We start from the raw sequence: 12,973 nt of genomic DNA on the forward strand, positions 1-12,973 counted from the left end.
CTGCCAACTTGAAATTTTTGCAATGGAACTATGTCATTAACATTAACCATAAGGAGAACAGTCAACGTTGTATGGGGACTACCTGCAATGCTTTTTTTCACCTTTGTATTCAGGCTAATGCACTACTGCTACATATGATATCCTGAACATTGTTCATCTAAAAGACCTGTAATATCTAAGCTAAATTAATCTTTGCTTAAAATGTGCAAAAATAAACAGGATAAACAAAGAAAAATGCACATTCCTTGTCTCAGGATGGGAAACAAATACTGAGGTGGATTCTGTAGTGTTCTTTGAAATCCCTAGGTCTTTTTTGCACTGAAGATATACATTTCTATGGCATAAGGCCAATGCAGTAAGTTTGAAGAGTATAATACACATAATTGGAATAAGAGTTTTTCTTGTTCTGGTTGAAAACTAATATCTGTGAGCATGTATTATGGAAGGAAAAATGGAATTATCTTTCTACACAGCCAAAGATAAGCCCCTTTAAGTCCTATTGATCCCAACAAGAGAGATCTAAGTATGTGTTTAACTTCAGAACTGAAATTGATGGAACTTAAAATGACTTAGTTTTGGCTGCATTGTGTTCAGTGTTATATAGACAGAAACCAGTGAACATTCGTTTACATAGCCAGTTTGTGGCAATTTAGAACCAAATGCTGAAGGAAATATGGGCAATTTCCAAGGCACACATTTTTTCATTGGGGATATAGAATCATGACATGATAGATGACAAAGGGAATGTTGAAATGCTATTTCTGAGTCAGAATATATACTGAGATACAAAGAGATTCTTCATCCGAGTGATCTACTACTTTGATGTTCCCTATTGTTCTATAGTAAGGCAAAACATAGATATATTGAGGCAGAGAAATTCTCTCCCCCGCATCATAGGTTTAAAAAAGAAACCTCAGCTTCCTAATGTCTTTTCTATGTACGATAAATTGCAAAAACTTGCAGTGTATTTTAAAATTTCATTTATTGCAAATGATGTGCAGTTGGTGTTACTTCCAGCTTATGGAAACCAAAGCCCAAAGAAGCTTGCACATCTTGCTAAGTCACCCTGAGAATAAGCCACACAGTGTGGATTGTTCATGGAACATGACATGGCAGACAAACAATGCAATTCACTGTGGCTTTTCATCCTGGGCCCTCTAGTGGGTATCCCAGCATTCTTTGTTGCAGAACCCATCTTGTCTCCCTCATTGCTTCAACTGTTGCCCCTTTTAATTCAATGTCATTTGTTTTTCTTTGGACACTCAAAAATGCTCACCTCATTTTATTTTGTTTTAAAATCAGACCCAGAAAATCTCAGCTCCCTTTGACAATTGACACTTAAATCAAAATTGATTGGACAAAACCTCTCATACAAGACAGCCAGAAGTTCATACTTGTAAAGAAGACTGACAAACAATGATTTAAAAACAGTATTGTGCAATTTCTGGCAAAAAGTGTGCAATTTTGTTAAAGGGTGGCAAACCAGTGATGCTCATTGCAAAGTGCTAGATGGGCACTGGTGGAGGTGCTGGCACTGGTGGTGGCACAGCTGAGATTGGAGTGGGGCTTCTTTGCTGTTCTTGCTGAGCAGCATACTTAACCCAGGATAAAATTGCTCTCATGGGCTTGGATGGTCAACCCACTGTCAGTTCAACAACCACTAGAGAAAGCCATGGGCTGCCAGGGTGTCTTGCTGCCACCAAATAGGCACTCTGACAGAAGCAATCCAAGTCCAGAAGACATGGCAACCTAGCATGGCTAGTTACCCATGAAACGTTGTCATGTTGTGTAAAGCAGGTCAATGTCTTAGCCAGTTTCCTGACAGAAATTCCAGGGATCCCTGAATGCAGAAATTACAGTGAGTAAAAACAGAGGGGTTGGAGAATAGAATAAAAAATATTCATGTTTGGTAGTCAGTGCTAAGCACAAAAGAAGCGAATGACTAAAAGGAAAATCACATACACAACCAAAGAGAAATTAGTTTTCTGAACAAGTGTCATTCTCATTTAGAATCTCCTCAATATTGTTTCCTGCTCCACTTGTTATCATTGTCTCAGCTTGGCTATTTTAGGTCTATCCAGAGTGCAGCATAAATTTCCTGCTTTTCCTCTACTGTTTAATAGAGAAGGAAGAAAGGGATTAAATTGTCAACAGGAACAAACCCAATTAAAGTGCATTTAATGTTTTTATTCATGTGTAATAATGAATATACTTAAACTAATCAAACTGAAAATGAGGTCTTTTTCAATGCAAACTTAATTGTATATGGTTTTCTACACTTCCCAACTTCAAATAAGCAACAAAGTAACACAAAATCAAGGTCGTAAAAATAAAATCCATTTCTAATCATTGTCCATGATGGTATGGAGTCTTGCAAGGCAGTTCAAGTTATTTATGCTTTGAAAGGGAAGAAAAGATCATAGATCTTACACCCAGTATATTCAACACCACTGGGAGTATGGTAACTGCAGATCTTTGCATGTAGCTATGGATTTTTTTTTTAGTAGAAAAGTCCTGAAAGAACTATGGGAAGACTTCCTTATAGGTATGAGGCACCAATGAGAGTTTTCTTCCCATTGTGAATAGTGGGTTGTGGGTAGTTTCAAAGAGACAACACCCTCCTTCTCCATGCTGCAGGCATTTGGCTCATGCTCCTGTGCAAGCCATTTTTAAAAAAACAATGATGCAAAGACAAGCTTATGGGACAAATATCACATCCAGTTTGAACTTAAAGATCCAAAGAACAACTTTAGGCCAGGCCAAGGGCTTGTGTTCCTCAGCGAGAGCTGTTGTTGATGATGTTGCTTTTATTATTTGAAAGGCATATTTCTATAATATATTACAAATGGCTTTTGGAATTCCTCTCAGTTTCAAAAGTCATATTGCATGCATAGGAGCATTTTTTATGTGAAACATGTGGTCATGTCACCTTTGGGATTCTGCCATGAGTTGGGTGAATCTTTGGATCCTCGCCAAAGTAGAATGACATCAAGAAGGCCTGTGTCACTGTACTTAGTGACAAAATGGTGATTGTAGAAGCAAAAGTCTGTCTTACTGACCTCCAGGGAGGTTTATGCACAGTGTGCACAGGGATGGAATTTGGTAAGTGAAAAGAAAATAATTTCTTTATAGGGGAAAAAAGAGTGCTGACATTCTTGAGGCTTCTTGATCTAAGATATTTCTTCAGATAGTAAAATATCATTCACAGATGAGATAGAAGCTGGGAAGAATTAGGTCAGTTCATTTATCATCCCTAAAAAATGTTATTTTTATATTTAATCTGCTATCCTATGCATACCTAGATGGGAATAATTTCCCCATAATCTGAGTAGGATTTACTTCTAAGTAAATACTGTAGGATCATGCTGTTGTCTAAATTTAGCCATGGTGTTCTGTCACCAGGCTGTAAAATTCAAGCTAGTTAGCATGGAAGTATATCTGTCACATACAGTCTAGGTTGATCATGAGTGAAAAGCACAATTTTGTACATGTCTACAGAGAAGTCATACTAATTTCAATCAGACTTATTCCCAGCTAAGTGGGTATAGGCTTGTAGTCAAATCAGGCACAATGTTGTATGGAAGCTCTCTGCTTCGCATGCTTAAGTCATCAACACCATTACAAACTTCTAGAGATGTTTTGAAAAAAGAGCATACATTCTTTGAAAAGCACACTTCTGCCTCATACAACTCTAATTTTATCATAGTCCCATTTTATTGGCTTCTGCTTCTAATGAGTCTAATTCTATCACTGGTTCATTTCTCCTACCACAGTATCCTTGCCCACATTGCAAAGAGAATTAAAACCAGGAAAGAAGTCTTGTTGAAAGATGAAGAAGAAATTGTGCTTAAAAATGCACAGAGGGATCACCAGTGAACTCTTTACAAATGGAAGTGAAATAAATTTACCTTATTTTTATACTCACAGTACTTCCTTTAACAATTACAGGAGATATTCCATCATGGTGAGAACCATGGCTGAACATCAAGCCAAATGTAGCCCATTACCTACATATTGACTAAGTTCAGACAACTTAATAACTCATACTAAGGGGCTGAGCATAGGTTGTCATTAAACAATTCATTGCTGAAATGTGGGTCAAACATGGGTCTGAACCTAACCAAAATAACAAGTCATACTGAACAACCCACAGCTCATAATAATAATAAAAACCCAACAAATTGGGTTTTCTTCAGGGGTTGTTTGTGGTTAACAAGCCATAGTTTGTAGCTCAACTGGGTTTAGTCAGTACGATAATTCAAGGACAACTTGGACTCAGCCCTTGCGTGTGTATTATATCAAGTTATCTGAACTCAGTCCTTTTAGTCCAGTATATTCACATTGTTTCTGCCATTCTATAGAGACATCAAAATCAAAAGAGTTTTTTGTTTTTGGCCAGCCTCTACAAATTATGATTAGTGGACTATATTTATACTGATGGGCCACATTTTGAACAACCGCATTGACATCATATGATTATCTGCTAGCAAGGATTGATACCATGAAAGTTTTGTGGATTATCATAATTTCCAGTTTCAATCCATCACCTTACTTAGTCAAAGCAATCACAAAATGCCAACAGAGTTAAATGAACCTAGATTAAACAATAATCATTAAAAATAGTCTGCCCACCTGTAATCTCATAGTTCCAACATGGCCTTGAGTTTCTGAGACTGTTTACCTGGCACAATAATATTAAAAGTGTTAAATGCCCTTTTAGGGGATAAAATGATCTTTTCAAAAACAAATGTTTCCACTTGAAATTATGAAATATGGTCTATTTTCCTCAGACTGGAATAGGCTAAGTGCATACTGAAACATTAAGGCATATTATTTATCCATGTAAATACATATTTTGGTATACACATTCTTAAGTGCACACAGTTGTATGGGGAAGATGAGTATTTTGGTCAGCATAATGTCGAGCATCGAGTCTCAATGTGCAAAAAATCCCCCGCTTTAGTGGTGGTGATTTCAACACTTATATATCTGAAACAGAATATAACTTCAAATAATAGAGAACAGAGAAATCTATGTATTTCTATTTCTATTTTGAATAGCTACACTCCCAGTTAATCTCTTACAAACACCATTCATATTAGTCATAGTGGGACATTCCTAACTTCAACCAGCATCACTATCTAGAACACATTCATTGCAACCCCAATTCTTCTATAGGTTAATCTGGAAACAACACAATCATAGTTAAGTGTCCTAATTGGTCAAACAGATTGTCACAACCTTAACTATTCAACGTTTGGGACATTTTATGTATAAGAAGTTCTCAGTTTTATCACTTGAGCTAATCCATTTATTTTTCATATTTTTCCATGACTGGGAGAAATATAATTGTGGTCAATTAAAAATATGAACAGCAATGATATCAACTAGATGATCAGAGATTATCATGTAAGGAACAGAAGAAAACAAACATACCCATAGTATAAGGACTAATAGACTCTGTAAAATGTTATTGTAATTCCTAACAACCAACACAATCCACATCAATTCCCAGTAAATTCCAAATTGTACAATGATCATATAGAAAAAGGTTACCAAAGAAGAATAGAATTTTCATTGGGACTAATTCTATATACAGAGAGACACATGCTATTTTGTTTAAATGGGACTAGTCAGTGCAAAACGATCTACACGTGTCTGTCTTGACAGGATTCAGCTCTTGGCTGTTTTCAAAAGGAACCCCAGTGGAGCTAATCTGGAAAGCACTTACTGAGCCAGCCCCAATTCACAGTACATATTTATAGGACTGAGCTCCTGCTTTGTACATAAGATCACCTCTCTTGAACAAGCAAGGAAGTTCACACAGGTTTTTTTCCCAACTGTGGACTTATGCATTTAAGAAGAAATTGCAGCCACTAATTGCAAATGAAAATTCAGAGAATGGACAGAACATTGGACTAATATTTCACCTGCTATATTGATAGGAATTCCCGCAAAAAGAAAAAACATTCCTAATCCTTTTATCACATTTATTTTCAGTTGTAATAGTAGTAAAAATAAAATATCACCCTGTTTTGCTGCAGGAATCATCAGACTCCATGTGCTGGGGAAGGATCTTGAAGGCAGTTAACTTGATTAGAAAAACTGAATGAGCAAATTAATCAAAACAATTCTTTGAGTATGCCAGACGCAATTCTGGGTATTCTTTGTTTTCAATGTATCTTTGAATTGTTCCTTGCTCTTAAGAGAGTACTGTCAGAGCTAATACTTTCTGCAACACTGTTCTTTCAAATGCATTCTAGAACTTTAAAGCTGCAATACAAGAAAGAATAGAGAAGGAGGTTCCAGATATTCAAAGTTGCAGGGAGAATAGAAAGCATAAGTGCCTCACTATGCAGTTTTCTGTGGATCTTTGGAACGTTCTACAGGGGACAGAAAAACAAGTCCCCTCATCCTGTTATAAAACCCCCATTATAAAGAATGGCAAAAAGAGCAATTGCAAGTTACTGGTGTCTCCTGTTGCCCCAGCAAACCTGAATGTCTGTCTAGTCACACCAAATATCAGCATATTGCACCAGATCAACCAAAAGTTCTGTTGCCATATGTGCAGCAGCAATAGATCTGTCATTTATGAATCCAAATGATTAAACAATATTGTCCTATTATCAAATACTTTCAAAATAGCATTACTGTTTCTAAGCCATCTTCAGGTTAAACTAGATTCCTTTCCTAATCTATCAACATTTTATTTATGTAAAATAAATAACAAGCAGTAACAAAGAACTAAAGCAATATATAATGTAGTCTTAGCTGATTCTAATGTTATGTCTAAGCTGATTCATTTGTGACCTAGAGACAATAGTGACAGTGCTTTGAGAACAAACTGTTTAAGTGTGTACAAGGGAACATTTTGTGATGGTGAAATTAAAAATGCTGATGAATTTAGACTATGCAGTCAATCAATTGTATTTGTAAGATTAAGAATTGTCAGTGCATGGATGTTAACTGTCAACAAACTCCTCCAGCTTTTATAGGGTTAAGAATGGGTGATTAAATTGTTTCATAATATATTTATTGTGAGCTACTGTTGAAACTTACTCAAATATAAAGCACTGTAGCTTCAACTATGCCTTTCTGGGACATCACTAAATTGTTCTTTAAGATCTTGGTGTCTACAGAAACACATTCTGAAATACAATAACTCACCAGCAACCTGACTCATTGTACTTTGCTGTGTAGGTCTCAGTGAAAGAGACAAGTAATTATCGCTCATCCTATGGGAAAACAAATACATTCTCGATTCAGCAGCAAAGAACAATTCCTCACTTGTTCTTGTGGAGGAACCAGTACTTAGACATGTACTTATTTCGCATAAGGGTGACATTTTCGTATATTCTATTCCCCCATTTTTCAAGTGTCATTTTTGTCCCTTGTTAATTTTAATACAAATTTGAACTGAAGCAGAATTTGGAGAATTTGGAAACTGGAACATTAGAAGGAGGAGAAAGTACAGTGGTTATGCTGAAATAGGTACACAAGGTTGACAGTCTTACAAATGGATATGTAGAATGCAACATTTGAAATGTTTTATGGTTCCTCTCAAGCTGAATCTAACATAATTTATGAGTGAGAAAAGAGCTGTCTCATAGCCTGTTCACTGTCCGTTATTAAACATACTTTCACTAGCATGAAAAGTTCTTGTATCAATATGCATGTTCCTGAAACCCTTCCCATATTGTATACAACAGTGATATTGTAACACAATATTTACAACAGACTTTCTCCAACCTGGTATCCTCCAGATATTTTGGACTTCAATACACAGTAGCACCAGCCAATGTGGGCAATTATAAGGAGTACTGGGAGTTGTAGTCCAAAATATCCAAATGATACCAGGAAAGACTGATTTGCAGGATTTCACCACAAATCTCTAGCTCCACCACTGCCATAACAAGTAGAAATGTGGCTATATTATGAGATTCACCCATAGCAGGCATTTGGGTGGTGGAGGAGCTATATGTTACGTAGGAGGAAAAACACTGCTTTAATGTTAATGAAAATTTACTTTAGGAAAGTATTTACGTAGTGGTGGCACGTAACAGTATGTTCTAAGTAGAAAAGTACATGTATTTGAATGATTGTGAATACTTATGTGCATGTGAGTGCACAAGTGTGCATTTTAGAAACTTTTCTATGATGAAAATTCTTACTCTTCTAAGAATATTTTTTAGACCTAAGCACTATATTCTATAAGTGAACCAAACGGATACATTATAAATTCAAAATGGAGAACAACACTGACACATAGAACTTGCCACTGATTATAAAAATACAATAAAATAAAGGGGTGGTCACTTCTCTGCTGCCTTTTAAAAAGTCTGAACTGGAATGAAAAAGAAAAAAAATTGTTACATTCACAAAGCAGTCTTGGAGAGATATCTGCTGTTTTGTACAGATTTGTAATATATGTTGTAAGTTACCACCTAGTTACTCTTTCTGCTGTGCTCAGTGTTTGCAGTAGTTTCTTTACCCCACCGGTGGTATGCATTTTACAACCAATAGCACCTTTGTCCTTAAGAAGAGATTCGGTACATTTGAGCTTAGCATCTACCAAAATATATCTATCTCCCATTTGTTTGAGAGGAAGAGAAAAACAGTATCTTATGAAGGCACACCCATGCTGAACTTACAATAAAATAAAAATCATAGCATAACTGCACAGTGCAGTCATATTGCAAGGCTCATTCTTGAATTCTGAGTATCATGCTAGAAGAAAATCTAGATATGTGTTATATTTTTGAAGAAATGAAATGAAGGCAATATCATTTAGCTTTTTCTGTAAAAAGAGAAAAGTAAAAAAATTCTGTGTCAATGAAGATATAATCTTATTTAAAGCGGGAAGTAAATGCTTGTATTGCAGCCTTAAAGGTCATGTTTTTAACTGCAACATTTGGGTTCTTTTTATGTAAACTACAGTCTGCAAGTCAGCAGACCATGACTGAATGTTTTGAAAAGTTATAGAGTACAAACATGAACTCACAATTAATATCCCGTAAAAGTAATTTCAGAGCTTTCACGTCTTTTGAAAAAGAAAAAAAAAGGAAAGAAAAGGAAAGGAAAGGACAAAGTGTACTTCTTCACAAGGTAATGCAGCTAATAAAAAAGAGAGAATTAAAGTATTTACATAATGAGCAATTCTACAGAAGGCGATCATCCCCATATAAGCACTGTTGATTATATCCCACGCCGCTTTTTAACAAACTCTACCAGATTGGATCCAGTCATCAGCACTTTCAAAGAATCCTTAAAAGCTTTTCATGGTTCTTTACATTAATTGTAGAATGATGTTCTTCAGGTACATTATGCTGGTGTAAGAGGACAGTGTCAACACAAGGTACCAGCAGGACAATAGAACTTCAGCATTCCCAGTGATCCCAAGCTGAGTTGTACTTGGAGCTGGAAAGAGAAGAACAGAGATTAGTTAAACTATTTCTGCAATTTCAGTACTCTACTTTAAAAACAAAAAACTATAAGCTAGGATTATTGCAACAACAGAGTAAACTAGGAACCAGCAGCAAACCCTAGCTGAAAAATAAGAAATGCATCAGAGAAAGTATACTTTTGCACAGCTAATTTTGTAACTATGTGAACTGCTGTAGGCAAGGTTTCATGGTATATGTATTTGATAAGGGCTGGTTCACACATTACTTTCTAATAAGGGAATACATATTCTATTTCCACTCTGTTTCTTTTGGAATCCTGGAGATGGGAGCATGTTTCTTTGATGTCAAACACTACAGGCCAATAAGAGTCTATTAGCTTCAAGCCTAAGAGCTGACTGACTTAATTCTTTACTATGACAAAATAGGGTTATTCTATAAGTTTGTTCCCTTCTATAACTTTCCCTTGAACCTGAACAAGTATATCCCTTCCTGGACCTAGTGGTCTTAAAGTGGTTCCATCACAATACTACATTGCTCCAGTTCAGGATTTTCTTTATAAATAAACTCATTTGACTGAAACCAAATATTTTCAGCAAACAAAACTACAATGAAAAATAACATTGTTAATAACTGTAGGTCAAAGTTTGCTGCCACTTCATCCAGTAGAATATATTTTTTACCACTGGCCTTATTTAGTATACCATGTAGGTCCTGCATAAACCTCTTATATAAACAGATCTTATATTATTCAGGTATGTACACCTGCTGTGTGCGTCTTCTGTTTTTAATTTTAGATGTATGGATATCGAAACAGAGTGAGTCAGAAGGGGTCTCCCGGCCTTCTAGTCTGACTCCCAGCTCTAGCCAGCTCCTTTCATGACATGCCTACCATGTGCATGTCTAGCCTATCCTTGAACACTCTCACCAATGGGGCTTCAACCACCTCCCATGGAAGCCTTAAGGTCCTAGCTGTCAGGAAGTACTTCCTGGCACCCAAAATGAAACTTGGTTCCTTGAGCTTGCCTCTGTTGGAGCACATCCTTCCCTCATCTGCAGGGGAGGACAGATCTCTACCCACCTCCGTGTGCCACCCCCTCACCTAGCTATATGTTGCTAACAGATTCCCTCCGAGTCTCCTCTTCTCCAGGCTGAAGAGAACCAGTTCCTTCAGTCTCACCTCATATGGCTTTCCCTGCAATCTGCGCCACCATCCTTGTGGCCCTACACTACACTGACTCTAACCCGGCTATATCCTTCCTATGATGTGGAGCCCAGAACTGAGCACAGTACTCCAGTTGCAGGCATACCAGAGTCGTACAGAGTGGTAGTAATACCTCTTTCGATCTAGAAGCCACGCTACTGCCAATGCAACCAAGGATGGCATTCGCCCTCTTGACTACTGCATCACACTGCTAACTCATGTTTAGTATGCAGTCAACCAGCACCCCAAGATCCCTTTCTCAAATGCTGCTCTCCAGCCACTTGTGTCCTAACCTGTACTTATGACACCCATTCCTACGCGTCAAGTGCAAGACCTTGCACTTATCCACATTGCACACCACTCCCATAGTCTGTCCAGATCCTTTTGGACCTGGAATACCTGCTCCTCAGTTGTGTCCACTGCCCCAGTTTTACTATTGTCTGTGTATTTGATCAGCAGACTGTTCACCACTTTTCCATGTCGTTGATGAAAAGATTTAACAGGATCGGCCCCAGGACAGAGCCCTGGTGTACTAGTAGTAAAATGTAGTAGCTGGTTCCCAGTGGTTGTGACGATGTGCTCTTTTACCTGTTCATGGTTTGTTGGTACTTGCACATTCTGCTGTATGCAAATATGTGTGATGTCACATATAGTGTGTTCACCCTGGTCAGTATAGACCAGACCTGCCTCTCTGTCTCACATGTGCAGGTGTTTCCCCTTGGTATGCACATGGCAACTTATGGTAGCTATCTATAGTAGAATCTATCTCCAGGTAGGCAGCACTTACAGAGAAATGAGAGTATCAGTGGCCCACATATGCCATCACAGTAAAGTTTTTTAGTTGTTTGTTTCTGTAATTGCACTACTTTGCCTCGGGCTCAGTGTTACATAGCAAGCTGTAGTCCAATACATGGGGAAGGAACAGTTGTTCCTTCAGAAACAGTTGGACAGAAAACAGTTGTTTTCAGCATCCTCTTGATCAGGAACCATTCAGGAATCCCATAGTGTGTTAGTGCAACTAAGCTGGGATTCCGGTCTGATGCGGATGATTTATTTAATTTATTTATTTAAACATATCTCCTGCTTTTCATTATAAAATAATTCCAAAGTGAAGTATGCACAATAAAACATAAATAATACAACATACATGTGTGTAAATAAACAAGAGAGATCAGTTTCAGATTAATAACCATTTACACAATGAAACAATTGTCTCCAAATGTCTCATCATTCTTTACCTGAAGCACATCACTAGTTGACTTAATCCCAAAAGGCAGAATGTGGCATTTGTGTCTGCCCTGTGGTGTGTTGAAAAAACACAGATCAGCAGGCTTCCCCACCTAATCCAATTTGCCAAAATCCATTTTTGGCCTCCAGAATCACAAAGAAGCTTTTATTAGATTTCTATCATGCCCCTTTAACCAAAATGGCTCTCAGGAAGGATTACAAGATGTACTATAAGACAACATATACACAATAAAATAAATAGTAGTAATTTAACAAAAGCAGCAATTATAAAAACAACCAACAATCAACATAGATTTTATGTCATAAAACCTCACAATAGCCAATTAAAATACAATAAAGGGTAACACTTGCAGGTATGATCTCAGCAAGGTCATACCTGCTAAGGAGATCATTTAGTAATCAGTCACGATTTTGGCTGTGACTGTATATGATCCTCAGTGACCCCAAACTCACAGGCTGGTGCTTTTCTTTCAGGTCTGAAAAATATCTGGTCTGTTACATTACATACATTATTGCAAACTGCCCAGTTCTGTTTCTGGGTGGCACCGAAATCTTGTTAATTAACCAATGAATATTTCTGCCAGTGTTTCTGCACAAGGAGAATGAAACCAGAACCAGTAACCCTAGCACCCAATGTCCAGAAGGGGCTGTCGAGCCAGTTTGTTGCAATAAGCAACAAGAGACTTTTGGCATCTTAAAGACTAACACAGGCATCATTCCAGAAGTGAGCCAATTCAGATATGCTATATGAAAAAATACCTTTGACCTTGTTCAAATCACAAGAAAGAGTGAATTTCTTGATAAATTGTGCTTCAGCAATTTTGTATTGATATCCACTTTTGAAATCTCTTTCTATTCTTTGTGTAGTGACTGGCCTATTTATTGAATGCAGTAGGCTATTGCTGGCAAATTATGGCATATATCATACTGCAAAGTGCATCACAATGGTGTAGATGGTGTATTTCACATTACCTTTACAATATCTTTACAATAAATAAAGTTAAATTGTACTTCAGTAATTTTATGCTGATATTTGCCCTTGAAATTCCTCTCTTCAAGAATAACCTTAAGGTCATTCTCAGAATGTCCTGAGCGATTAATACATTCCCTACTGGTTCTT

The 12,973-nt window shown here is 37.1% G+C and overlaps 1 protein-coding gene across 2 annotated transcripts in view; it reads right to left on the minus strand.

The window, feature by feature from the left end:
- Nucleotides 1-8,673: 8,673 nt before the first annotated feature.
- NEGR1 (neuronal growth regulator 1) overlaps nt 8,674-12,973 on the minus strand; it is a 622,087-nt gene continuing 617,787 nt past the window's right edge. For both annotated transcript variants that reach the window (XM_044440795.1, XM_044440784.1), the window contains one exon: nt 8,674-9,417. In XM_044440795.1, coding sequence (XP_044296730.1) covers nt 9,287-9,417 — 131 coding nt within the window. In that variant the 3' untranslated portion in view covers nt 8,674-9,286. The remainder of the gene's footprint in view (nt 9,418-12,973) is intronic.

This window comes from Varanus komodoensis, unplaced genomic scaffold (assembly GCF_004798865.1).
Source record: "Varanus komodoensis strain SLA01 unplaced genomic scaffold, ASM479886v1 scaffold1, whole genome shotgun sequence".
NCBI classification, from domain to species: Eukaryota; Metazoa; Chordata; class Lepidosauria; order Squamata; family Varanidae; genus Varanus; species Varanus komodoensis.